Source organism: Dama dama, chromosome 31 (assembly GCF_033118175.1).
Source record: "Dama dama isolate Ldn47 chromosome 31, ASM3311817v1, whole genome shotgun sequence".
NCBI lineage: Eukaryota > Metazoa > Chordata > Mammalia > Artiodactyla > Cervidae > Dama > Dama dama.
In genome coordinates this window covers 34,202,525-34,227,218 of record NC_083711.1, presented here as the reverse complement: position 1 = coordinate 34,227,218, position 24,694 = coordinate 34,202,525, and the positions used below count along the sequence as shown (strand labels likewise).

Sequence of the window (24,694 nt, the reverse complement as noted above, 5' to 3'; positions counted from 1 at the left end):
CCAGGGTATCTTCTCAACCTAGAGATCAAACTGGGTGGATTATTTACCACCTGAATTACAAGTGAAGCCCAAGAATACTGGAGTGGGTAGCTATCCCTTCTCCAGTGGATCTTTCTGTCCCAGGAATTGAACCAGGGTCTCCTGCATTGCAGGCAGATTCTTTACCAACTGAGCTATAAGGAGATGGTACCTTTCAATTCAGCGTCTTCACTTTACAGAAGATGAAGCTAAAGACTTGGGTGGTTATCCTTCTGAAGTTCATGTACCTAGTACCTGCGAGTCTGTCTTGACCTTGTTATCTTTTGAGTCCTTAACCTCCCTCTCTATGTGGGGGAGTATAGAATTTTTGACAGTATTTGAGTAACAGTGACATTCATATTAAAAGAAAAAAGACATAACCATCATTGCTTTTAATCTATTGATTGATAACAGTGAATCATATTAAGAACAAGTTTGTCTAGGTAATTCAAAAGGTTAGAATTGCATCTCCTCAGGTTGGCTGACGACACATACTCAGGAGTTGTGTGGTTGTGTGCAGTTGTTGTGCAGGTTGTGGTCTGCATCATGGAAGACCTCAAGCCCCTGTCTCTGTAGCCCAAACCACTGGTCTTTGCCATGTAATTTTTCCCAGAAGAGAAACCTGACCACAGAACAGAGTAGTACTTGAGCCAAGAGCTGTTGAAACAGTAAGTTAGTATTCTTCCTAAAAATCAGTAGACTAAGACTGTGTTAGCTCATGTTTCATATTACACAAGAGAAAATAAACTGAAAGGTCAGTTGAACAGTTACAGCATTGCCCTTTTCCAAGGTAATCAGCAGAGCATGTAGCAAAGACGTGAACAGGAGCGTGACTGGCAAGAGGGTGGCTGATAAAGAGGCTGGCTGCTTAAAGTGTTTGGGACAACGCTTGACACTTCCAGGCCTGACCAGATGGACCATCTCACAGGGCTTACCTTCAGTAATTCTGATTTATTACATTCAGAGGACTTTTTCTTTTCTAGTTTGGCAGTCAGGTTTTCACATTGCCAGAAGACCCCAGAAATTTTAATACTGACCATTAATCATACCTTGGTAAACTGCAAGGGCAATATATTATTAATTTGTTTGCAGCCAAGAGACAAGACATGGTGATTAAAATTAATTTCTAGCTACATTTTGTTAATTTATTCTAATTAATTAATCTGTTAAGTCAAAATATGTTTATATTAATGGCTATATAGTAGGTTCTTTATGTTGTGTCATTAAATGTCATTTCCATAATCCTAAATATTGAATTCTAAAAAAACTTACTTTTTATTAAAATAAATAAAGAGTTTTGTAAAGCTTTCTAATATCACCAAGTGAACTATTTCTAGCTTTTCATTAATTGAATATGAACATTTCATGGTTTGGGTTCTGTGGGATTTAGATTTGGAAGGATGTCAATGGTGACCTCCTTCCACCCCTTCACCTCTATGGCTCAGTACCAGAATTAGGAAAGAACATTTAATAAATAACAGGCATTATTTACTTTCAGGACACAATTTTAAATGGTAGCAACACTCACTTTTAAAAGTTAACAGTTTTGATTGGCCTTGTCCTCCTCTTTCCAAATAAGATAGATCTAATGATTTTTATATAATCTTAACTTTTATATATATATATATATATATATATATATATATATATATATATATATATATATAATCAATTTGAGATTCAAAATAGTCAAATTACATTTAACTTTTGGCCAAGTAAGAACAGTTATTTAAATAGCTTTTATTCTGTAACATCAGAAAATAAGAAATCAACTATTTGCTCTTAAATATGCTCTGAGGATATATTTATCAGATTGTTCTTAGTGCATTTGATTGTGTTTTAGAGATGGTGAAAGATGAATTAGATTTTATTTAGAAGGTTAAAATTAGTAACATGCTTACCGCTTACTTGTAACTGAATTAGCATTTATATTTTCTTATTGTATTATAATTAGCATGGAGCTTCCCTGGTGGCTCAGACCGTGAAGAATCCCCCTGCAGTATAGGAAACCTGAGTTTGATCCTTGGGTCCAAACCAGTAGATCTACCCAGTAGATCCCCTGGAGGAGGGCATGACAACCCACTCCAGTATTCTTGCCTGGAATATCCCTATGGACAGAGGAGCCTGGTGGGCTACAGTCTATGGGGTCACAAAGAGTCAGACACAACTGAGTGACTAAGCACAGCACATAATTAGCATGATATAACTAGTCTAATTTTTTTCAATGTTTTATTTTTTTCTACTTAGAAATACCTTAATTTCATACTATAAAAAGGGAGGATGAGGCATGCCATAAAATAGTTTATTTTTGGTTGGCTAGTTTTATATAGTCACAGTAGTAGTCCTCACAGCAATGGTATTATCTTTCCATTTTATAAATGGGCAGACTGAAACTCTGAGATCAGTTAAGGGGAAAATCTAAGGTCAGTTTGCTAATGAGGGTAGCAATAAAACCTAACTTTTTATTTCTAAATTCTTTCCTTTCTATAGTGAGTCATCATGCCTGAATCATAGTATATGGCCCATACCAGTTAGTCTTAGATTAGTTCTATATGTTAAAGAACTCATTTCATTAACATCTAAGCCCAAATCATAGAGCATAGGCATTGGTAAGTGTTATAAAAGTAAGAAAAACTGCTTGAGTTAAAAATCATGTTCATCAGTGTGGAGATTTCTTAAAAAAATGGAAATAGAACTGCCATATGACCCAGCAATCCCACTTCTGGGCATACACACCGAGGAAACCAGATCTGAAAGAGACACGTGCACCCCAATGTTCATCGCAGCACTGTTTATAATAGCCAGGACATGGAAGCAACCTAGATGCCCATCAGCAGATGAATGGATAAGGAAGCTGTGGTACATATACACCATGGAATATTACTCAGCCGTTAAAAAGAATTCATTTGAATCAGTTCTAATGAGATGGATGAAACTGGAGCCCATTATACGGAGTGAAGTAAGCCAGAAAGATAAAGACCAATACAGTATACTAACGCATATATATGGAATTTAGAAAGATGGTAACGATAACCCTATATGCAAAACAGAAAAGAGACACAGAAATACAGAACAGACTTTTAGACTCTGTGGGAGAAGGCGAGGGTGGGATGTTTAGAGAGAACAGCATCGAAACATATATACTATCAAGGGTGAAACAGATCACCAGCCCAGGTTGGATGCATGAGACAAGTGCTCGGGGCTGGTGCACTGGGAAGACCCAGAGGGATGGGGTGGAGAGGGAGGTGGGAGGGGGGATCGGGATGGGGAACACATGTAAATCCATGGCTGATTCATGTCAATGTATGGCAAAAACCACTACAATATTGTAAAGTAGTTAGCCTCCAACTAATAAAAATGAAAAAAAAAATCATGTTCATGTATTTTACTATCAGTTTGAATAGAAATGAGATGATGGAAGTGAATTGCCTTCCTTTCATTTTGGGGGCAGTTGGTGTCTTGACTGGGTTATCACATAACCCTGGTTGTCTTTTGACTTTTTGTAGATTCATACATTGCAACTTGATATAATAGCCAAGTCAATCAATCAGTGTCCTATGTGAGATAATGCATTTCTTTATAAAGCTGGTTGTTTACTCACAGAGGACCTACAGAAGTAAGGGTGAGAGATTTATATGAGGATTATTTCCCATTTTCTCTTATTGGTCAAAGTTTATCCTTTTAAAAGTTTGGCCTTTATTTCTCAACATTTTCATGTTATATTAGGTTGGTGCAAATGTAATTGTGATTTTTGCATTGTTGGAATTAGCCATTTGATAGTGGAGTACTAATACTTAATAAATGTGGTTATGTTATACATCATTTTAAAGTATATTTCTCACTTTAAGTGTTTTGCTAATGACTTATTACTTGTAGTTTATTTTCTATCTATTTTAGACTAAGGAAATGATGTAAGATGAAAAGCAAATTTGAGTAATTTTCTTATTCGAGTTCAAAATGGGTCATAAAGCAGCGGTGACAACTCAGAACGTCAACAATGCATTTGGCCCAGGAACTGCTAATGAACATACAGTGCAATGGTGGTTCAAGAAGTTTTGCAAAGGAGATGATAGGTTTGAAGATGAGGATTGTAGTGGCTGGCCATGGGAAGTTGAACAATGACCAGTTGAGAGCCATCATTGAAGCTGATCCTCTTACAACAACATGAGAAGTTGCCCAAGAACTCAACATCAACTATTCTATGGTCATTTGGCATTTAAAGCAGATTGGAAAGGTGAAAAAACTCGATAAGTGGATTGCCTCATATACTGAGGCAATCAGAAAATCATCATTCTGAAGTGTTGTCTTCTCTTATTCTACGCAGCAACAGTGAATCATTTCTCAGTGGGATTGTGACATGCAACAAAAAGTGGATTTTATATGACTACTGGTGATGACCAGCTCAGTGGCTGGGCTGAGAAACACCAAAATGTGTTAGTTGCTCAGTCATGTCCAGTTCTTTGTAACTCAATGGACTTTAGTCTACCAGGTTTCTCTGTCCGTGGAATTCTCCAGGCAAGAATACTGGATGGATTGCCATTCCCTTCTCCAGGGGATCTTCTAAACCAGGGATCAAATGCAGGTCTCCTGCATTCCAGGCAGATTCTTTATCATCTAAGCACTTCCCAAAGCCAAACTTGCACCAAAAAAACACCATGGTCACTTTTTGGTGGTCTGCTGCCAGTCTAATCCACTACAGTTTTCTGAATCCTGGCGAAACCACTGCATCTGAGAAGTATGCTCAGCAAATGGATGAGATACACCAAAAACTGCAATACCTTCAGCCAGCTTTGGTCAACAGAAAGGGCCCAGTTCTTCTCTGTGACAACAACCAACCACACGTCACACAACCAATGCTTTATAAGTTGAAAGAATTGGGTTACACAGTTTTGCCTCATCTACCATATTCACCTAACCTCTCACCAACTGACTACCACTTTTTCAAACAGCTCGACAACTTTTTGCAGGGAAATCACTTCCAAAACCAGTAGGAGGCAGAAAATGCTTTCCAAGAGTTTATCAAATCCTGAATCACAGTCTTTTATACTATAGGAATAAGCAAACTTGTTTTTTGTTGGAAAAAATATGTTGATTGGAATGATTCCTATTTTAATTAATAAATATGTGTTTGAACCTAGTTATAAAGATTTAAAATTCACAGTCTGAATCCCAATCACTTTTGCACAAACCTAATAGTATCTGGCTTCTTTCAGGAGCTCCTTGCAAACTATGCTTTCACAGGGCCAGTCAAATGAGTGTACAAAGCCTGGACCAAAGTGGAACTGAGGAAATACATTTTGTTGTTCAGTCACTAAGTCATGTCTGATTCTTTGGGACCCCATGAACTGCAGCACACCAGACTTCCTGTCCTTCACTATCTCCTGGAGTTTGCTCACAGTCATATCCATTGTGCTCTCCAACCATATCACCATCATATCCATCATATCCATGCTATCCAACCATATCACCCGCTGCCGCCCCCTTCTCCTCCTGCCTTCAATCTTTCCCAGCATCAGGGCCCTTTCCAATGAATTGACTTTTCACATCAGGTGACCAAATTATTGTAGCTTCAGCTTTAGCATCAGTCCTTCCAATGAATATACAGGGTTGATTTCCTTAGAATTAACTGGTTTGATCTCCTCGCTGTCCAAGGGACTCTCAAGAGTCTTCTTCAGCACCACAATTCAAAAGCATTAATTCTTCAGCACTCAGCAGCTTTCTCTTTTTTTCAATTTATTTATTTTCATTTCAAGGATAATTGCTTTACAGTACTGTGTTGGTTTCTACCAACATCACCGTGAATCAGCCATAGGTTTGCCCTTGTCCTCTGCTACTTGAACATCCCTCCCAGCTCCGTCCCCATCCCACCTCTCTAAGTTGTTACTGAGCCCCGTTTGGGTTCCCTGAGTCGTAGAGCAAATTCCCATTCTATTTTACATTTGGTAATATGCGTTTCCATGTTACCCTGTCCATACACCCGACCCGTTCCTTCCTGCCCACCCAGTCACGTCCATAAATCTGTTCTCTATGTCTGTGTCTCCATTGCTGCTCTGCAAATAGGTTCATCAGTACCATCTTTCGAGATTCCATATGGAATCTGATAGTATATGATATGATATTTGTTTTTCTCTTTCTAACTTACTTTACTCTGTATAATAGGCTCTAGGTTTGTCCACCTTATTAGGATAGACTCAGATGCACTCCTTTTTATGGCTGAGTAATATTCCATTATACATGCACCACAGCTTCCTTTTCTGCTCATCTGTTGATGGACATCTCGGCTGCTTTCATGTCCCAGCTATTGTAAATAGAACTGCATAGAACATTGGCATACATGTGTCTTTTTCAGTTTTGGTTACTTCAGGATATATGCCTCACAGTAAATGAGTCTTGTACAATTATGGTGGATTGTATCTTATATTTGAAGAGGCTATTGCTTTTTCTATGCTGCTCTCAAATCCAACAATCATAGAGTATGTTTATTGTTCTAACTATGTGCTTATTCATCATGTTGTGTGAAAGGTGTTATGCTAAGCTTTATTTCATTATCGTTTGGTTATCTTATGAAATGTGTTCTGTGATTCTTACTTAGATAGAGATGTTGAGTCTTCGTTACAGCTGATAGGAGGTAGGATTGGGATTCAAGGTCAGATGTTGTTGTTCAGTCGTTCAGTCGTGTCTGACTCTTTGCGACCCCATGGACTGCAGCGCCCCAGGCTTCCCTGTCCATCCCCATCTCCCAGAGCTTGCTCGAACTCATGTCCATTGAGTCGGTGATACTATCCAACCATCTTGTCCTCTGTCATCCCCTTTTCCTCCTGCCTTCAGTCTTTCCCAGCTCCCGGCTCTTTTCTAATGAGTTGACTCTTCGTATCAGGTGGCCAAAGGATTGGCACTTCAGCTTCAGCATCAGCATCGGTCCATCCAATAAATATTCAGGACTGATTTCCTTTAGGATTGACTGGTTTGATTTCCTTGCAGTCCAAGGGACTCTCAAGAGTCTTCTCCAACATCACAGTTCAAAAGCATCAATTCCTTGGTGCTCAGCTTTCTTTATGGTCCAACTCTCACATCCATATGTGACTTCTAGAAAAACCATAGCTTTGACTATATGGACCTTTTTTGGCAAATTCAGATGTAATAATCCTAATTTTAAATCTGAATCTAACCATCCTATCACCATTCCCTAGCCACAATCTGGGAAGGAATAGGTACTCATTATTTATTTCTTGAGTACTTAATATGTGCCAGTATTTTAGATGACTAGGTATATCTGTGTGTGAAACAATTTTTCCTATCTTTGTGGTATTTATCTTCTAGCTGCTTCTATCTTCTGAATATAAATCTTCATCTTACACAATGCTTTCTCAGTCCTTGGTTTTCTCTTTACCATTTCCCATACATAACAAAGAATGTCTTGAAGGCATGGGCTTTGTCTTTCATCTCTGTTCTCAGTGACTCGCATGGCATTGGATGTATAGTAGATGCTTAGTAATATTTGTGGAATAAATGGATGGAGTTTACCTCTTCTCGCTTGTCACTTTTATTTAAATGGTCCCAGTTTTACTATTTCCTGATAGATGAAGATTAGGGTGTATGCTAAATTGAATACAGATTGGAAATATCACTAAAATTTTAGGTGAAATTTTGAAAATTTATACATTTATTTATTGATTAGTACATTTAAACACTTAAATATAAGGAAAGCAGTCAAAAATTAGAAACCATGTCTACTATAAGGTCAGTTTTAAAATTATTTTCATTGACCAGTATAACAAGAGAGTTCACAAACTCTGGTATTTTAATGTTCAGTCTGTAATAAAGACTTTGTTAATCTTATTCTGACTGCTAAAATTCATCCTTCAAACTGCTCCCTTTAAAGACTGTCTCTGATAGTATCAGTTATCTCCTCTTTAAAGTCCTAAAGGTTTTTATTTTTCATTTAATTCATTATCTAACTGAAAGTCATCTTTTCCATCTTGATTTAACTCTACATTTCTACCCCTCCTCCTGTCCAGCTACATAAAGCTAGTCCTCATGCCCACAAGGACCACCTTAATTTTGTATATGTGTAAAGCTCTTCGTTACCAGTCCATCCTAAAGGAGATCAGTCCTTGGTGTTCATTGGAAGGACTGATGCTGAAGCTGAAGCTCCAATACTTTGGCCACCTCAACGAGTTGACTCGTTGGAAAAGACCCTGATGCTGGGAGGTATTGGAGGCAGGAGGAGAAGGGGATGACAGAGGATGAGATGGCTGGATGGCATCACCAACTCAATGGGCATGAGTTTGAGTAAACTCCGGGAGTTGGTGATGGACAGGGAGGCCTGGCGTGCTGCGATTCATGGGGTCGCAGAGAGTCGGCCACGACTGAGCGACTGAACTGAACTGCACTGAAAGCTCTTCTCTGCCTTGTCTCTTAATTGCTAAAGAATACTACTCATCCTTTGGGATATAATACAAATGCCAGCCACTTTTTAGAGCCTTTTTAAATCTTGTCTTATCCCATTAATTTTTCTATTGTTATATTTATTCTTCTGTTAGCATTTGCTTATCTCACCCCTTTCCTGTCCTGAGTTGAACAGTCTTCTCTTGGACTGATAAACTTATCAAGGGGAGGTTCTTCGATTATTGGCACACAATAATAATTTCTGTAATAAATATGTTGTGGGTTTTTTTTTTGTTGTTGTTGAATACTTATCCTTGATTGAGGGGCAGAAACTATTCACTTTAAGGTCTCAAATGCCTACTCTTCACTTGACAGATTTAATATATAGAGAAGTTTGTGTATTTCAGGTACTTTGTGCTTTAAGAAGAAAATTTCTGCCAGTCACCTTGAAGTCTTTTGAAAGGGTGATTTAAAAAGCAATTTTTTTGTTCCAAAAAAAATTCAGTTCCCCTCTCCTTTAATCTTATTTTCCCCTTTTTTAGTTTATTAAAAATTCCTGTTGAGCTTTTATGTCTGTGCTTTTTCTTGCCTCTATTCCAAGTCTCCTTTAGGAAACAGATGACTATATAAAATCTTGAAAAGAATTAAGTTAGCATGGAAGGAACTTCCCCCATGGGTTCATTGTGTTTCAGGCCCACTCAGAAGCACTTGAGAAAGAATTCTACATCTTGAGTATTTCCAGATAAGATATGATCCATTTCCCCTGACATATCTACAGTGTTCACAACCTTGCCTGAAATTAGAACTTCAGTATGGATCTAAGATGAAATGTCTTACAGAAGAGCAAAGGTTTTTAGCCTGTTTCTTTTTTTTTCAAACTAAGCATTAACTACTTCCCTAAAGTAACTTTTCTTTCCCCTAGGCTATCCAATTTACTAAGTTTTCTTCCAAACTTTTTATAATCCATACATTCAGATTAATCTGGAGTACCTAATATGTGTTATGTGTTAGTATGCCTGTATTTATAACCTTTCATAGCAGGACAAAGTAAATATTCTTAAACACTTTGGAAATTTAAGGAGAAACAGTCCTTAATGTTTACTAATAATTAACATGCATATTAAAATCTAAATAAATATTGTAATTTAAGAAATTATAAATTAAAAAGTATAATACAGCAGTGCTTCTTACTGAGGTGGTGAAAAGCTACAGTTTACAATTATTGAGCACATGCTGGATACTGTGGGGATGACTCCCAGTATCATTTCTTTGATTCCTTATAAACTATTGGATTTCCCCCACTTAACAGGGGAAGAAATTATAGGAAAGGGAGGTTAAGTAATTTGTTCAAGGTTACATATACTATGTAACAGAGTTAGAATTTGAACCTACACTGTTTATTTCTAGAGCCTTATCTGATCCTCTTAATTATAAGATTAATAACTTTATGAATCAAAGTTATGGGGCTTTCTTTAAGAGGAAATGTGACTTTTAATTTGAGATTATGTCTCCTGTTTTTTTAAAATACCTTTTGTGATGAGTAATACCGCATCTCTGTTGCTCATTACCTTCTTGACCTTGAGCAACTTTCATATTTATCTGTGCCTCTGTTTCTTTCTTTCTGCAAAGAGGATTAAAAACATCAATGAAGATATTAAATCTTGTAATATTTTTATATCTGTACAAAGTGCTGGTTGCAATATAACTCATTTTATGTTCTTGGTTACTAAGAATTTGACCCAGTTTTTAAATATCCTATAAATTCATAGCAAAATATTAAGAGAGACGACTGTAGTAGGAGCCGGCACAGGCATGATGAGCTTGCTATATCCTCAGGCATTTTCTTTTTTGAGCCACAGTGATTTCAAAGTGGAATGTGTATTTCTGTATCAGAAGCTCTAGGGCTGACCTTGAGGACGTCAAGATATTTAGTTAAAGTAATATCATGCTATAATCCTATTTCTGTTCAATTTTTAGTAAATGGCACATTTGTATATATCTTTTGAAATGTCTTAAGAAGGATTATTTTTTAAACTTTAAATAAATCTAAAATTGTGTTTTAAAGATATAACCACATTGACAATAAAATTATTGCTACATTTATTTGCCCTCCAAAAGTTGACATCTTTTAAAAAAAAGAATCAGTAATTTGTCTTGTTTTATGATAATATATGTGTATGTAATTTTTTTTACCCTAAGTCCAGATTTACTTATTTTTTTCTCTTCTAGTTTTGTTACTTCTATCCAGATTGTTTTCTACCATTTGATCATTGAATGTTGTTATTTATGCATCTCATATTGATTAGAGTTTCCACACATTGAGAGTTGTAGCCGAATGGTATCTTTAAGAGGTAAAAATCATTTTCTCATAGAATTTAGGGTATGAGAGAGTTTGCATACAAATCTCTTATTAGAGCTGTAGACTGAGGTTTTCTTCTGCTGCTTTTTCTTTTGCCTAGATTAGTATTTAAAGTATTTTGAAATAGTGGCTGATGTTTAATTAGGGAGGATTCACAGAAAAATCTGGAATTTTTTTCATTCTTGAATGATTACTTGATTTGGCAAATCTTTGGTAACAATAGGCTAGAGCTTTTAAATAGATGCTGTCACTTTTTGCTGGGCTTTGTCCTCTCCACCTCAGTTGAGCTCCTTTCTACTTTGTTTTCCATACTCTGAGGCTAGCCTCACTGGTTACTCTTTTATCATCAGGCTTGTTCTTTGTGTTTCTTATGCGGGAGCAGTTCTTCATATTTATGCTACCTGCCTGGCTCCTGTCAGTAATTCAGTTTGTGTCCTCTGGAGTAAAGACTGCCAGTGATACTGGAGTTACGTCATTTCATTAAAAGTTAATTTGTTTCAAGTAATAGAGTAAATATAATTTGCATTTTCATAAAACCATGGGGATGTGTACTCATAGTTGGGCATGTGTATTGTATGTGTTGGGTATATTTAGACAATACAAAAGGGGCTCATATTTGAAATACTCTACTCACACCTACCATACCCAAAGGAATTACACTCCGCTGATCAGATTCTGTTCTGTACCCCTTCTTGTCTTTGAAGTAAATGTGAGTGTGGTGGGGCTAGGAACTTAAGGCCCCGGCTCACCCCAGCCCAGTGGAATCCAACCCCTGGTGCAGGGGAAGGGGCCCTGTGAAAATACCATGTACATGCCATCTGTAGCTGTGTGAATATTTCTTTATACAAATAGATGTTTTGTGGAAAACTGCTTTGCAACTTCTTTCCCTAAGCCGTCTATCTTGGGACATCTTTTCATATCAGTACATTTCTTTCTACCTCGTTCTTCATAATGAATCTCATGGAATTTGTTGTTTGTGTGTTTCACAGTTAATTTGACCAGCCTCTCCTGTTGAACAGGTAGGTATTGTCTATGGTTTGGTATTTTAAATAATGCCATAATGATTACCACTGTACATGTAGATGTGTTTGCTTCCTTGTGTGATATATTCAAGGGGTAAATTTCTAGAAATGGAATTACTTAGTTGAAGACTGTGATTTAGAAATTTTCATAGCTAGCTAATGCCAAATAGTTACCTAATTTCTATTTTGTTAAAGAGTATTTGGAAATGTCTTTTTCCTGCCCCTGCACTCTGTCTGCATAGACTATCACATTTTATTGGTCTTTAAGTGGAAAATGGAATTTTGAAATTTAGGATTGAATTTGAGTGTCTTTTCAGTGTGTTTTCTGGTCATTTGTATTTTTTTTTCTGTGAACTCCTGGTTTTGTTTATTTTTAATTTAATATTTATAACTTTGACCTTTTGAAGTTATTTTGATTTTAGAGGTCCAATTTTTAAACTTAGATTCCAATATCTTAATAGGTAAGCCATTGTTTTGTTTCTCTTTCACATTTCTTTCTTGAAATGTCCTTTTATTGTATGTTTAATTTCTTTACATGTTCAAGAACATTTCAAGAACCTAGTTTTGTCCCACTGATCTATTTCAAATTATTTAAATTCCCCAAGTTTTATAAACATAGTTTCATATACCCATTAAAATTATGAATATGTAATGATTATGGATTATATAGATGTTTTAATACTCTAAAATTTTATAGTTTTAAGAAAAAAACTCTTTATTTTGTTTAATTGGCATTTATTTGTTATAGTTAGAATAATGAAAGGAAGAAAGAAAATAAAAATGCTACCAAAAAATAATCACTGATGTTAAAGAAAATCATTTTTGATATTTTTATGTGCTTGTATATAGGTAAGAGGGTAGAAAAGTAGCTTGGTAGAAATAATACAATGAAACATGAGGAAAATATGTTAAATTTAATTTTAAACAAACCTACTGAAATAAAATGAAAGAATGACTTAAATCTACACATAACTTTCTTTAAATTGTCTATCTAAGTTCATGAAGAGATTAAAAGGTATAATGATGACAATCTTGAATTTTAGTCAGTGTTGAGTGACTCTATTTTTAAAAAAATAAGGAGTCTGACCACTCTTGTCCTTTATTCCATCTCCCTTTCACTTGTCTGTTGTTTTTTAATAAATCAAATTTTCACCCATCCATTGAGATTCTTTTCTTATTATCACATTCACATAATTACACAATTGTCTAGCCTTGGTTCTGTATTTAAAGACTTAGGGCTCAGCCAAATGGCTGCAATGACACTGTCCGTTTGTCTGGTGTTTTTAGTCTTTTAATTGCCTAAATTTTATGGAAAGTGTTTTTTTTTTTTTTTCCAAGAATGATTCATTAGTGTTATAGACTTAAAATTGTTTTTTAATTTGCAATATTTAAAGAATTCTTTAAGCTTGAGTAAACATGTGTCTCATATAATATCCTTAGAATACTACTTTTCTCTCTCAGAATAGTGTGGGCTTGGCTTTGTTATCTCTGGGTCTTTAATGTGATGTTCCTTTACAAAAAAATATGTCCCCATCCCCCTCACGTTTTTGTACCAGTTGTCCATAGAATTACATTCTTTCTCCTTTGAATTTCAGTGGTTTAAACTGGGTGATGCTCCGTGTGCATGTTTGCGTGTTTGTTTTCCAAATTTTTCTTAAAACACAGTATGTTCTTTTTAACATGCATATTTAATTCTATAAGAAATAGTGTACAATTTTATATGATTTATATTCATTTGATTTTTGTTCTTCAGAGTCACCAGGTATCCTTATTTTGATCATATTTGTTGGTTTTGCATCGATTAACTTGATATTCAATTTGTCTTTTTCTCTTTTTATTGATTGCATTGGTAATCAAGCCTTCTTGTTTTAAATTTTAATTATTTGTTTAATTGTTGTTGCCCTGGGTCTTTTCATTGCTGTGTGTGCACTTCCTCTAGTTGCAGTGAGCAGGGGCTACTCTCCTTGCAGTGCCTGGGCTTCTCTTCGCTGTGGCCTCTCTTGTTGCAACACGGCTCTAGGGCATGAGAGCTTCAGTAGTTGTGGCTCATGGGCTGCAGAGTGCTGGCTCAGTAGTTGTGGAACACGGGCTTAATTGCTCTGTGTCATATGGAATCATCCTGGACCAGGGATTGAACTCATGTTCCCTGCACGGGCAGGCAGATTCCTGTCCTCTATACCACCAGGGAAATCCTCTTCATCTTTTTTTTTCCTAATCATATCAAGTTCCAATTGTTCATTTACCTAATTTTTTGTTGTTGTTGTTGCATGTACACTTAGTTCCTTGCCAATTCTAATTTATTATTTTTCTAGTGACACATTTTTTTACTCTTTTTATTTCCTTGGGTCTGCGGTTTCATTTTACTTCTCACTCTGTCATTCTATCCTGTTAATATAATCTCTCAGCTCTTATTATGATTGAATTCATTTTTATTTAAGTTGAAGTACAGTGTGAAACGGGCTTCCCTGGTGGCTCAGTGGTAAAGAATCCGCCTGCAGGAGATGAAGATTCAATCCCTTGGTTGGGAAGATCCCCTGGAGAAGGAAATGGCAACCAACTCCAGTATTCTTGCCTGGGAAATTCCTTGGACCGAGGAGCCTGGCAGGCTACAGTCTATGGGGTCGCAAAAGAGCCAGACGTGACTTAGCAACTAAGCAACAACAGGGTGAAACATTTGTATAAAGATTCTTTTTCTGTTCACCTCAGTTGAGGTGTTCATTAGCTAGCTTCTGACATTTTGCGTCTTTCCTTTATACCTCTATTTGGATTCATGACTATCTTTCTGGGACTTTTATTGATTACCCCTCAGGGTGTGGGGAAGCACAGGGAAGTTTATGGGCTTTGGTCAATTCATTGCACAGTTCTGGAACTTTCACTTCTGACAGAGAATACCTGCCACATGCTTCACTTCTCTAGTTTTGCCAGATTTGGTCTCCTTTGCTTCTCTCCAGACTTGGGGTGATAAGTGCAAGTAATAGTATGTTTTTGGTGTACCAGTTCTGACTGTGGGCTCTGGGCATCTGGGAGAGGGTCAAGAGCAGCCATGTATTATTCTTGATCCTGCTTGGAAAGGAATCTGGTTTCTTCTCATGGCCGCTGGCTTTGGTAGTTTGAGGTGATGAATGTGCTTTCCATGGTTATTTGCTGTAGGGCAGGACTAGGCAAATAAAACCCATAGGCCAAACTTGGCCCTGCCACCTGTTTTTGTAAATAAAGTGTTATTGGAACACAGCCACACCCACTCATTTACATATTGTCTGTGGCCAGTTTCATGCTTCAGAGACACAGTTGAGTAATTGTGACAGAAACCAGATGGCTAGCAAAGCCTAAAATATTTCCTATCTGCCCTTTAACAGGGAAAGTATGCCAGGCCTGCTGTAGGGTAATTTTATTTTTCTCGCTGGTTTTTAACTATATATTCTTTCGGTGTTTTAGAAGTTATAGACGTAGGAATGCTCCTTCATTATACTGTCTTGACATAGAAGTTGCTGTAATGCTGATTTTAAAATACTCGAGGAATAACATAACTATCATGTTTTCTCTTATACTGTAATGTTTGAAATTACAAAAATAAAAGTTGGGTTAGTTCAGTTTATTTGATATAAGAATGATTTTATCTTACCAGGTAACTTCTAGCAATAAATGAAATTATTCACATCATTCCTCTTTAATGATGTCTTTTTTTTTTTCCTGAATGATAGTAAAACAGATATTTAATTACAGCAGCTTTTCTGGAAGATGATTTGATTTTACAATTTCCTTTCTTTTGCACTTTTTCAAAGGTATAAGCGGTTTAGCAAGACTTTGAACGACATTGGAGAGAATGAAGGTGGTATTGATAGGTTTTCCAGAGGCTATGAATCATTTGGCGTCCACAGATGCGCTGATGGTGGTTTATACTGCAAAGAATGGGCCCCAGGAGCTGAAGGAGTTTTTCTTACTGGAGACTTCAGTAAGTATTTTAGAACCATTAAAGTCAGTTGTAACATTTCATTTATTTACTTAAAGCATAGATGTTATATATTTAACTTTTATGAATATTATTGATTACAAATATTCTACTTTTCAGATAGAGCCCGTTGAGTTTCTTGAGTCTTTGCCTTTATGTGCTAAAAGTATTTCTGATTTGATGTGATACATGTATTTTTAAAGACTTTATATTCTATATAATCACTTGTCAGAAATAACAGTTTGTGAGAAAAATTGTGTTTAGGCAGATTACTCCCAATTTACTCAACCTTGTTAGCAAGCTCTGACAAAGCCAGTACCAATTTAGGTGAAGATATTGGTTTAGGTTCAGTCTCCACTAGCATTTGCTCCTGGTTATTTGGCATCATAGTTCTTGCATCCTCTAATCTTTTTGTGAGACCTCAGTAAATGTAAACATTTAAATTAGAGGGTTAACTATTTCATCAGTCAATTCTTTGTTTTTTCCCTTTCCTTTCTTTTTTTTAATAACACAGTGGGGAATATCTTCTCAGCCTTATTATCTGCACTGTTAGTTTCACTAGACAATTAAGTGTAGTTCAAGTCAGGCTTCTAGCTTACAGTTTAGTGGAAGCCTTGTAAGTACATAACTAGTATACAGTCTGCTCAGTTTTATTCTATAAGTATAAATAATTCACTGTAATAGTGACAGGGAAAGAAGTTCAATTTTGAAAATGGAATAACTGGAAAACTCAGCCTTGGCAAAATGTTCATAATACAAGGAAAGGAAATATCAGATAATAGTAATCCTTCAGCACCATAGGATAGTATGGTCTTTGAAGTTTGATTTTCCTGGACTCAGAGGTCTATATGCCATCCTGTTATGGAAAGATCAAAACTATAGGGACAGAAAACTGGGTTGTCAGGGTTTGGGGGTAGGAGGTGTGAGTTGATAAGTTGATAAGAAACATAAGGGGACATTTTTGGGGGTAATGGAAACGTTTTATGTTGTGCTTGTGTTGGTTTCATGATTGTGTACATTTGCCAGAATTTATAGAAGTATTCATATAAAAGGGTGAGTTTTATTTACTGTGTGCAAATTATACCTTAAGGAACCTGACTTTAAAAAAAGTTTTGATTTTATTTATATAGTCTAAGGCAGCACTGCCCAGTAGAAATATAATGAGCATCATTTATATAATTTAAATATTTTCATGGTAATAGTAAAAAAAATAAAAGATAAAAACTGAATGAATTTTAATAATGATAGGTTTTTTTATTTAACCCTATATATCAAAATATATTTTAACATGTAATCAATGTAAAATTTGTTAGTGAGATATTTTCATTCTTTTGTATTGCTTCTTCTAAATCTAGTGGGGTATTTTTCCATTGGAAATACTTGATCTATATTTAGACTTAATGCCATTTGCAGTTTAAAGTGCATACCCCAATTTTTCCAAACATTGTTAAAAGTTCTAGCTTCTCAACTGAGTGGTAGTTTTAAAATTTACATTGAATAAAGTAATTAAAATTAAATAAAACTTTAAATTTATTTTCTCAGTTACACTAAGTTCATTTTAAGCAGTCAGTAGCAACTTTTGTTTAGTGGTTCTATTATTGAAAAGAACAGGTCAAAGGACTATAAGTTATTCTTTGTGTAGTCTCCAAAATTAGATGACATCAGCTTCCTGTGTTTCTAGAGAAGTTAGTGAAAGCTTTAGGGAATGTTTTAAGAAAGGTCATGTGATCTGCTGACTCAGATTAACATGGCCCGGTGATTATTATCATTATTTTTTTTTATGACCCCGTGGTTATTATGAAATATATTTAGAAGCTATCAGTCTTTTCACTTAAATTGTTAAAATTGTTATAATTTTTTCTTGTATATAAACATGACTATTTCCCCATCTTCTCTGAGTGACTGTGTTGACTGCTAGCTTTTTGTTAATAGACTTGTTTTACATCAACCTATAATCAAGGTACTTTTGGGCATTATATTAGTTTTTTTTAGCTTTATATTTTAGTTTTGTTTTTTTTTTTTACTGCCATTTATTGAGAGGTATTGCTTGAGAGTGTTTAAGTTAGATTTTTACATACAGATACCAAAAAAAAAAAGTACTATAAGAATCTCAGTTAAAACTTGGTACTTGCATTTGGTAACCTCTCCCACATATTTATGATTGAATCCACTAAATATGTTTTAGAGATATAAAAATATGGGAAACTATATGAAACTATAGTTGGTAGCTATATACTTGTGCTTTGTAAATCCAGTTGAGCCATGTGTATTTTGGAAATTGTATTTAAAATTTTTAAGGAGTTTGGACTTAATGCTTAAATATTAAAAGTATAATAATTTATATAGTCTTTGGTAAAGAGAACACTAAAAATTATCTAGTTCCTATTTTAGTGTAAAATAGCTTAACTTCTTTTAATCTAATTTGATTTTTGAAAATTCTACTCTTTGTGAAGATATGTCACATAATTTAAAATCTCTCCTTGTTCTTGAAACAACACTCTGTCAATTATTTTCAATCAAGCAGTATTTATTTAGTGTCTCAGTGTAGGAAGAATATCAGATTTAATCTGTGGACCTTTATTTTTACCAGAGAGATAGGAATGGCTAATATAAATGAAACTGTGATAGAAGATAGGAAGTATGATAGAATATAGTTAACTGTTAAAATAATTAACAAGCAGTATGTTGGGAAAATTTAAATGTCTAATCTATTTACTTATCTAGATGAAGGTTTATTTTTTTATTTTTTTTGTCCTGTATATGGTCTCAGAAAGTGAAAGTGTTAATTGCTCAGTCATGCCCAACTCTTTGGGTCCCCATGGACTATAACCTCTGTCCGTGAAATTCTCCAGGCAAGGATAATGGAGTGGGTACCTCCAGTATCTACTGTCTTCTCCAGGGGACCTTCCTGACCCAGGGATCAAGCTCTGGTCTCCTGCGCTGCACACAGATTCTTTACTATGCGCCACCAGGGAAGCCCCTCAGGATCTCCTTATATTTGGGATCTCAAACTTTTCTCATTGAAGAGCTTTGGCTTAGAAATAAATAAAAGCAACTTTCAAATTGACAGTAGGGCCAAAATTCTAGATTGATAATGCATTTAAAAATAGTATGTCTTTGGAAGAGAATGTTACACCTGAGTATAAATTTAATATGACTTTGTATAATACAGAATTTTGATGGTAGTGACAGCATAGCTGAAAATATACCATAAATTACTGAACTAAACATGTCTTTTTAAAAGACACAATTAAGGAATTCTCTATTTTGTTTTCCCCTTATTTACATAAAAATCTATCTTTTTATGTATCAAAGAGTTGAGTAAAAGGAAAGTTATTTTTCTTTGTTAAGGTTTTTCTCAGCATCAAAAATGTGTTTGATTTTATAGTAAGTCTTCCGATGTATAAACGTACTAAACTGAAGTGGAAATACAATTTGTGTTAATTAGCTAAAAAAATTACAGTTGATTTTTAAAATTAGAAAATGCAAATGAAGATTAATTAAAATTATTCTAGGTGCTTTGGTAATGATATTAAAATGTTTTTAAAAGCATTTAACTGTATTCATATAACTTCATATTTATCAGCTAAGTTGAAACAGCAGTAAACAAAAGATTCTATAGAAATAACTTTTAACTGTAACTTGATCATTTTTAAGAATTTGTTTCCTTACTTTGTCATCTCATGTAACAGTAAGCTTAACTTTTATGTATATACTTAAAATATCACCTAAAATAAACTTATTTTTTTATGTATAGGTAGTGATGTAAAAAGTAACATAATTTTACTTATATGTTTTTATCATGAAAGTGTATACATATATAATTTAAAACATTGCTTTTGTGCCTACCTCTTCCCTACACTTCCAAAGATAATGAAAACATATCTTCAAAAACCAATATAAAAACCTTATTTCTGTGAAGGCATAAATTGACTATTGCTTATATTTACAGTAACAGGAAAATAGTAAAAGGAAATGTTCTTAAATCAATTTTTATCTAAATCATTAACCATCTACTACTGATAATGTTTCAGAGGAAATGAAAATTAAAGACTTGTCTAGACTTTAATTCTGTATTATAAGAAATTATACCAGTAGTCAAAATATGTTAGCATATTGTGATGTCTCTCTTCTCTCCTAATCATTGTAGAAATTGCACTGTCCTTTTCTATACTCACAGAACTGCTGGTAAATTTATGTTTTTCTAGCATATTTTTTTGCCCACTGACCTGAAAATATTTTAGGTACAAATGCTTACTGTTGTAAAATATAAATGATCTTTAAGAAAGAATTACCAGGAGTTGGTGTGTAGAGGAAAAAAAAAAAAAGAATGGTGTTTAGAGTTTGAACCCAAGTAGAGCTCTCGAAACTTGGTTCTTCATCTGGCTTAGTGGGGATAAAGGCAATGATATTCCTGTTACATCTCTAACTGGGTTGCTGTAGATACTAACTTGATTACAAATGTGAAGACATTTTATACATCATTCACTGCTACAGAAATCTTAATTGAAAAATTACTCTAATTTGCAAAGTTCTTTCTTTTTCTTATTTAAAAAATACTATTAATTTTAAAAGGCAGTTGAGCCTTGCAAAAATCAATGGATATAGTCCCTGTGTTGCTCAAACTGAAGGAGCTCTGGCTTTTGCCATCCACATTTTTAAGACTCAGAAAGCACCTTCACTTTAAATATATTACACATATTTTTCTTCATTTTAGAGAAAATGAAACAATCATTTCTTTTCCTTTCAGTCATTTTTTTTTAAAACTAGCTTTTTTAAGCAGCTAGCAGCTGCTGCAGCCACCCAGGACAGTGGATATATAATGACATTCATCAAGATTGGAATCTTACCACCCAAAAAGTATTTCTGAGCCAGACAGAAGCTACTTTAACGGCTTGAGATGAGTTTCTGAAACTTTGAATTATCTTTAATAAAGGAAAGATTCATTCTTTAGAAAATTAAATGCGATTTAAAATATAGTTGGGGTTTTAGAACTAAATCATGTTTATTGCAGGTTGCTAAATAATTGAAGAAAACTAGCTGCTTTCCAGTAGCTAGATAATAATCAGTAGAGAGAAAGGCAGTAAACTACATATGTCAATATAAAATAATTGGGTTCCTATTCGCTATAACTGAAAACATTTCATTTAAAATTACTAAGTCTGGGAGCTAGGCACTTTTCAAATAACCTAAATGTCTATCATTGATAGACTGAAAAAGAAAAGGGAAAGAAAAAAAAAAAACCTGATTTCTATGCCTATAGAAGAAAGGAACCATAGATATTTTTGCAGAGTGGGAAAGATACTAAAGAAAATTTTTACTTATTTTCTGGGAAAAATTTGTCTACAGTTTAATTTTCACTTTATGCAATTCCCAAGGAGTTTATGTCATCACAAAAGCATTTGTATTTCTTAATTTCACATGCTCTGAAACAGTGCTCCTCAAAATGTGCTCTGTGGGGCAGTGAGGTTCTGTGCCCTGTAATTGGTTTACAGTAATATATTCTCAGAATTTGGGAGTACACATTCAGAAACCTAATAGCAGCTTGACAGAGGAATTTTTTTTCTGTTGAATCTAATAATGAGAATACAACTATTGGGGCTTACATTTGGAAACTCTTCTTTCAATTTTCTAATAATTCATTTTTAATGTTTTATGTATTGGTCTGTAATAAATTGGAAAATTGAAAAAGGAAAGGTAACTGGCCTGTCATCGATATTAATCGTTTGAGAAACGTTGATCTGAAAAATGGTGATTATTATTTTTTTTTGGCTTAGAAGTCCTTTCTGGTTGGAAGGTAGAGTTCTGATGTCAACCTCCTTTGTAGCCTCTTTCTTCAGCTAGATCTGTGGTGGTTGCGTTCGCTTTCTCTGCAGTAAGGCTTGTTACAAGAAAACTCCACCGTTTTAATTGCCTACGGTAGCGCAGTCTATCTCTTGCTCATGTTGGCTGCAGTTGTCAGCTGTGGCTCTGTCCCAACTGTCACATTCTTTCCAGCATCCAGGGTGATGGAGCAGCCCCTGTGTGAGATGCGCCAATCTGGTGACAGAGAAAGAACAGTGGAGGGAACCTGTCGTGGCTCTAAAGGCTTCCATTCAAAAGTGGCTAATGCGGTCTCTACTTCCATTTCATTAACCAAATAATTTGGCTAAGCCTTGTGTCAGTGATACTGGAAGCAGAATTTGATTTTATGGAGACTTATAAAATCAGGAATAATAATATAAATGATCCCCCTGGCAAATAACACATTTTCAAAATATAAAATATTAATCTGCCAGAGTTTTTGATATCTTAAGAGTCTTTCCTATAGGAGCAGAGGGTGCCAGGTAGGGTAATGCTCCAATGGAGATTGTTAAGATGTTTTCTTTGACATGTCTACTGACCTTAGGATTCAGATGGAACTTCAAGGAGTCTTTTGCAGTGTAGACATTTTCAACTCCCCACGGGTCCTCTCTGAATGCATTTTTTGTTAGTTGGCTTCCTCCCATTTGGCTTATTGGAGATGGTGATGCTTCTAGAAGGCTTCCCAGGTGGTACAGTGGTAAAGAATCCGCCTGCCAATGCAGGAGACAAAAGAGGTATGGGTTCAAGCCCTGGGTCTGGAAGATCCCCTGGAGAAGGAAATGGCAACCCTCTCCAGTGTTCTTGCCTGGAACATCCCATGGACAGAGGAGCCTGGTGGGCTACAGTTCGCAGGGTTGCAAAGAATTAGACATGACAGAATGACTGAGCACTCACACAACAAGTTTCTAGAAAGTGAATTTCCAGAGTAGTCTGGGGAACCCTGATACTGTTTATTTTGGTGATTGAATGGCAAGTTACAAGGTAGACATAGAAGGCTTTAGGACTGTTAACTAAACCAGCACCAATGCTGAAAAACAACCTCTTTGATGTGTGTGAACTTAAAATAACTAATCAGCTAATAGGCATTTTTGTAGAAAGTTGTCAGAATATTCTCTAGCTCTCTAGTCTGATGTTGAGTCTCCCTTCGCTTTTATCTGTGTTCACTGATGAATTGTACATTTTCAGTGGAATAGATGTACAGTGGAGATTTACTTAATCATTATCTACGTTTTAGACTTGATTTCTGCTTGACAGGCTCACGGTAAGTGGTACTGCCTGGTTCCCATAGGATGCTGAGCGTGCTTGGGGAGTAGACTGTGGATCTACTTCATGTGTGTATTTCTGCTCTTGCCAGTTGCTATGTGTGCTTATAATGAGCCAGTTTCCCATCTGCCTCAAATCCTTTGAATGCCCATTCTTTTCATTAGTATTCTGTAATATAATATTATGTAAAGTGATGAACTGTGAGTGTGACAGTGAAGAAAATTATCAAGTACTGGGAAAAATCTCAGTAAGGACAAAGTTGGAAAGTTACTGTGAATTAAGCATGCACAGTGAATTGCAAAAAATGATATAAATCTGATGATTTCATATGCCAATTATTTTGCATGCACCTTTTAGCTTTCATTCTATTTTAATTCAAAGGAGATTAAAAATAATAAGTATTGCATTGTAGGTACAGGTTCATATGATACAAAATCCTAATCAAAGGACCTAAGCTTAAAGAAATAGCTGTAATTTATATCAGAAGGGGAGTGAATATTTATATGTGTCTTTTAAATTAAAACATTTAATATGTATGATTTTTGCTATGTATGTATAATTTTTTAAAGTATATATAATCATTCTCTGCTTTAACCAATATTTTCAATATATGAATCGACTTCTGGCCCCGGTTGTTGTGCAGGATTAAAGAGCTTTGTGATAATGCCTAATGGGATTATTTTTAAAGGGAAGCATCTTTACTTTCTGGAATTTTGGGGTATGCTGTTAATGCTAAAAGGTAGATTTTGAACTGTGTGACATAAATAATAATTTTCTAGCCTCATGTTACTTTTTTATAACTATCCTGCTAAAAATATATTCTGTTTGGATAATACAGTACTTTTTGTTAGGTTTCAGTTTTGGTTTTTCACTCATTCTTAATGTCTATAAAATTAGTCTTTTATGGTTGTTCTTCAACACTTGTCTTTTGACATTTTCACAATTTTGTCCACTAAAGTGACTTTATTAAGCTCATCATTTACTTATACAAAGAAGGAACATTATTCATATTTTCTGTTATCAAGTTAGAGGTTTTCTTAGAGAAGTTCTATTTTAAAATAGTTACATCTAGCCCCAAGTGTGAATGATTATAACATATCTCAACATTCTCTGTATCTTGATCACACCTATTCATTTTAAGTTCAAATTGTGTTACGCTAAGAAGCAGCTGTCACTTAAGACAGACGTTTAAAGCAACTGCAATTTAATTTGTTGTGATTTTCTTTCTTATGCCACAGATAACACAACTGAATATCATTTTGTATTGTAGGGGAGTTAACGGAAATGTAGTAAATCTGTAAAAGGTTTATAGCACTGTTTGTTTTGCTTATCCAGACAGTGGTCCCAAGCAGGTCTGCTGGAATTCACTGATTAGCCTTGAGGCTTTGTCCATTTTATTGCCAGACTTGGAAATCTGTAGCTCTCTCCTCACATCCTTTCCCTCATTCCCTCATACAGGGTTGTACTCTTTACATTGTCAATCCCTGTCATTGTGTTATTTAAAAAAATTGGAAGGATTTTTAAGCTTGAATAGAGATTGGAAAAAAGAAAGGAAATTTTTGCTTCTTTGTAGCTGTGCAATTCCTAATGTGAAACTGTGGAAGTATTCATTTTAATTTTGACTGTCAGAGACCCACCTCTTATGATGGGTTCCTGAAAAAATGACTTAGCTGTCTTAGTTTTGCTTCTAAATCAGTAGAAGAAGGACCTCAAATGTATTATTTAGAGATTAGGAACCTGAAAATCATAGCACATTTTCTCAGCAAGTATCAGTGACCTTCAGTAGTGATACTGTGCTGCAGAGCCACTGCCGAGCAACCATGGAGACTAATGACTTTTGACCTAAATCCT

At 35.1% G+C, this 24,694-nt stretch overlaps 1 protein-coding gene across 2 annotated transcripts in view; it reads left to right on the top strand.

Moving 5' to 3' along the window:
• Nucleotides 1-24,694, top strand: part of GBE1 (1,4-alpha-glucan branching enzyme 1) — a 289,682-nt gene that overhangs the window by 48,261 nt on the left and 216,727 nt on the right. For both annotated transcript variants that reach the window (XM_061134227.1, XM_061134226.1), the window contains exon 2: nt 15,570-15,739. In XM_061134227.1, coding sequence (XP_060990210.1) covers nt 15,570-15,739 — 170 coding nt within the window. The remainder of the gene's footprint in view (nt 1-15,569; nt 15,740-24,694) is intronic.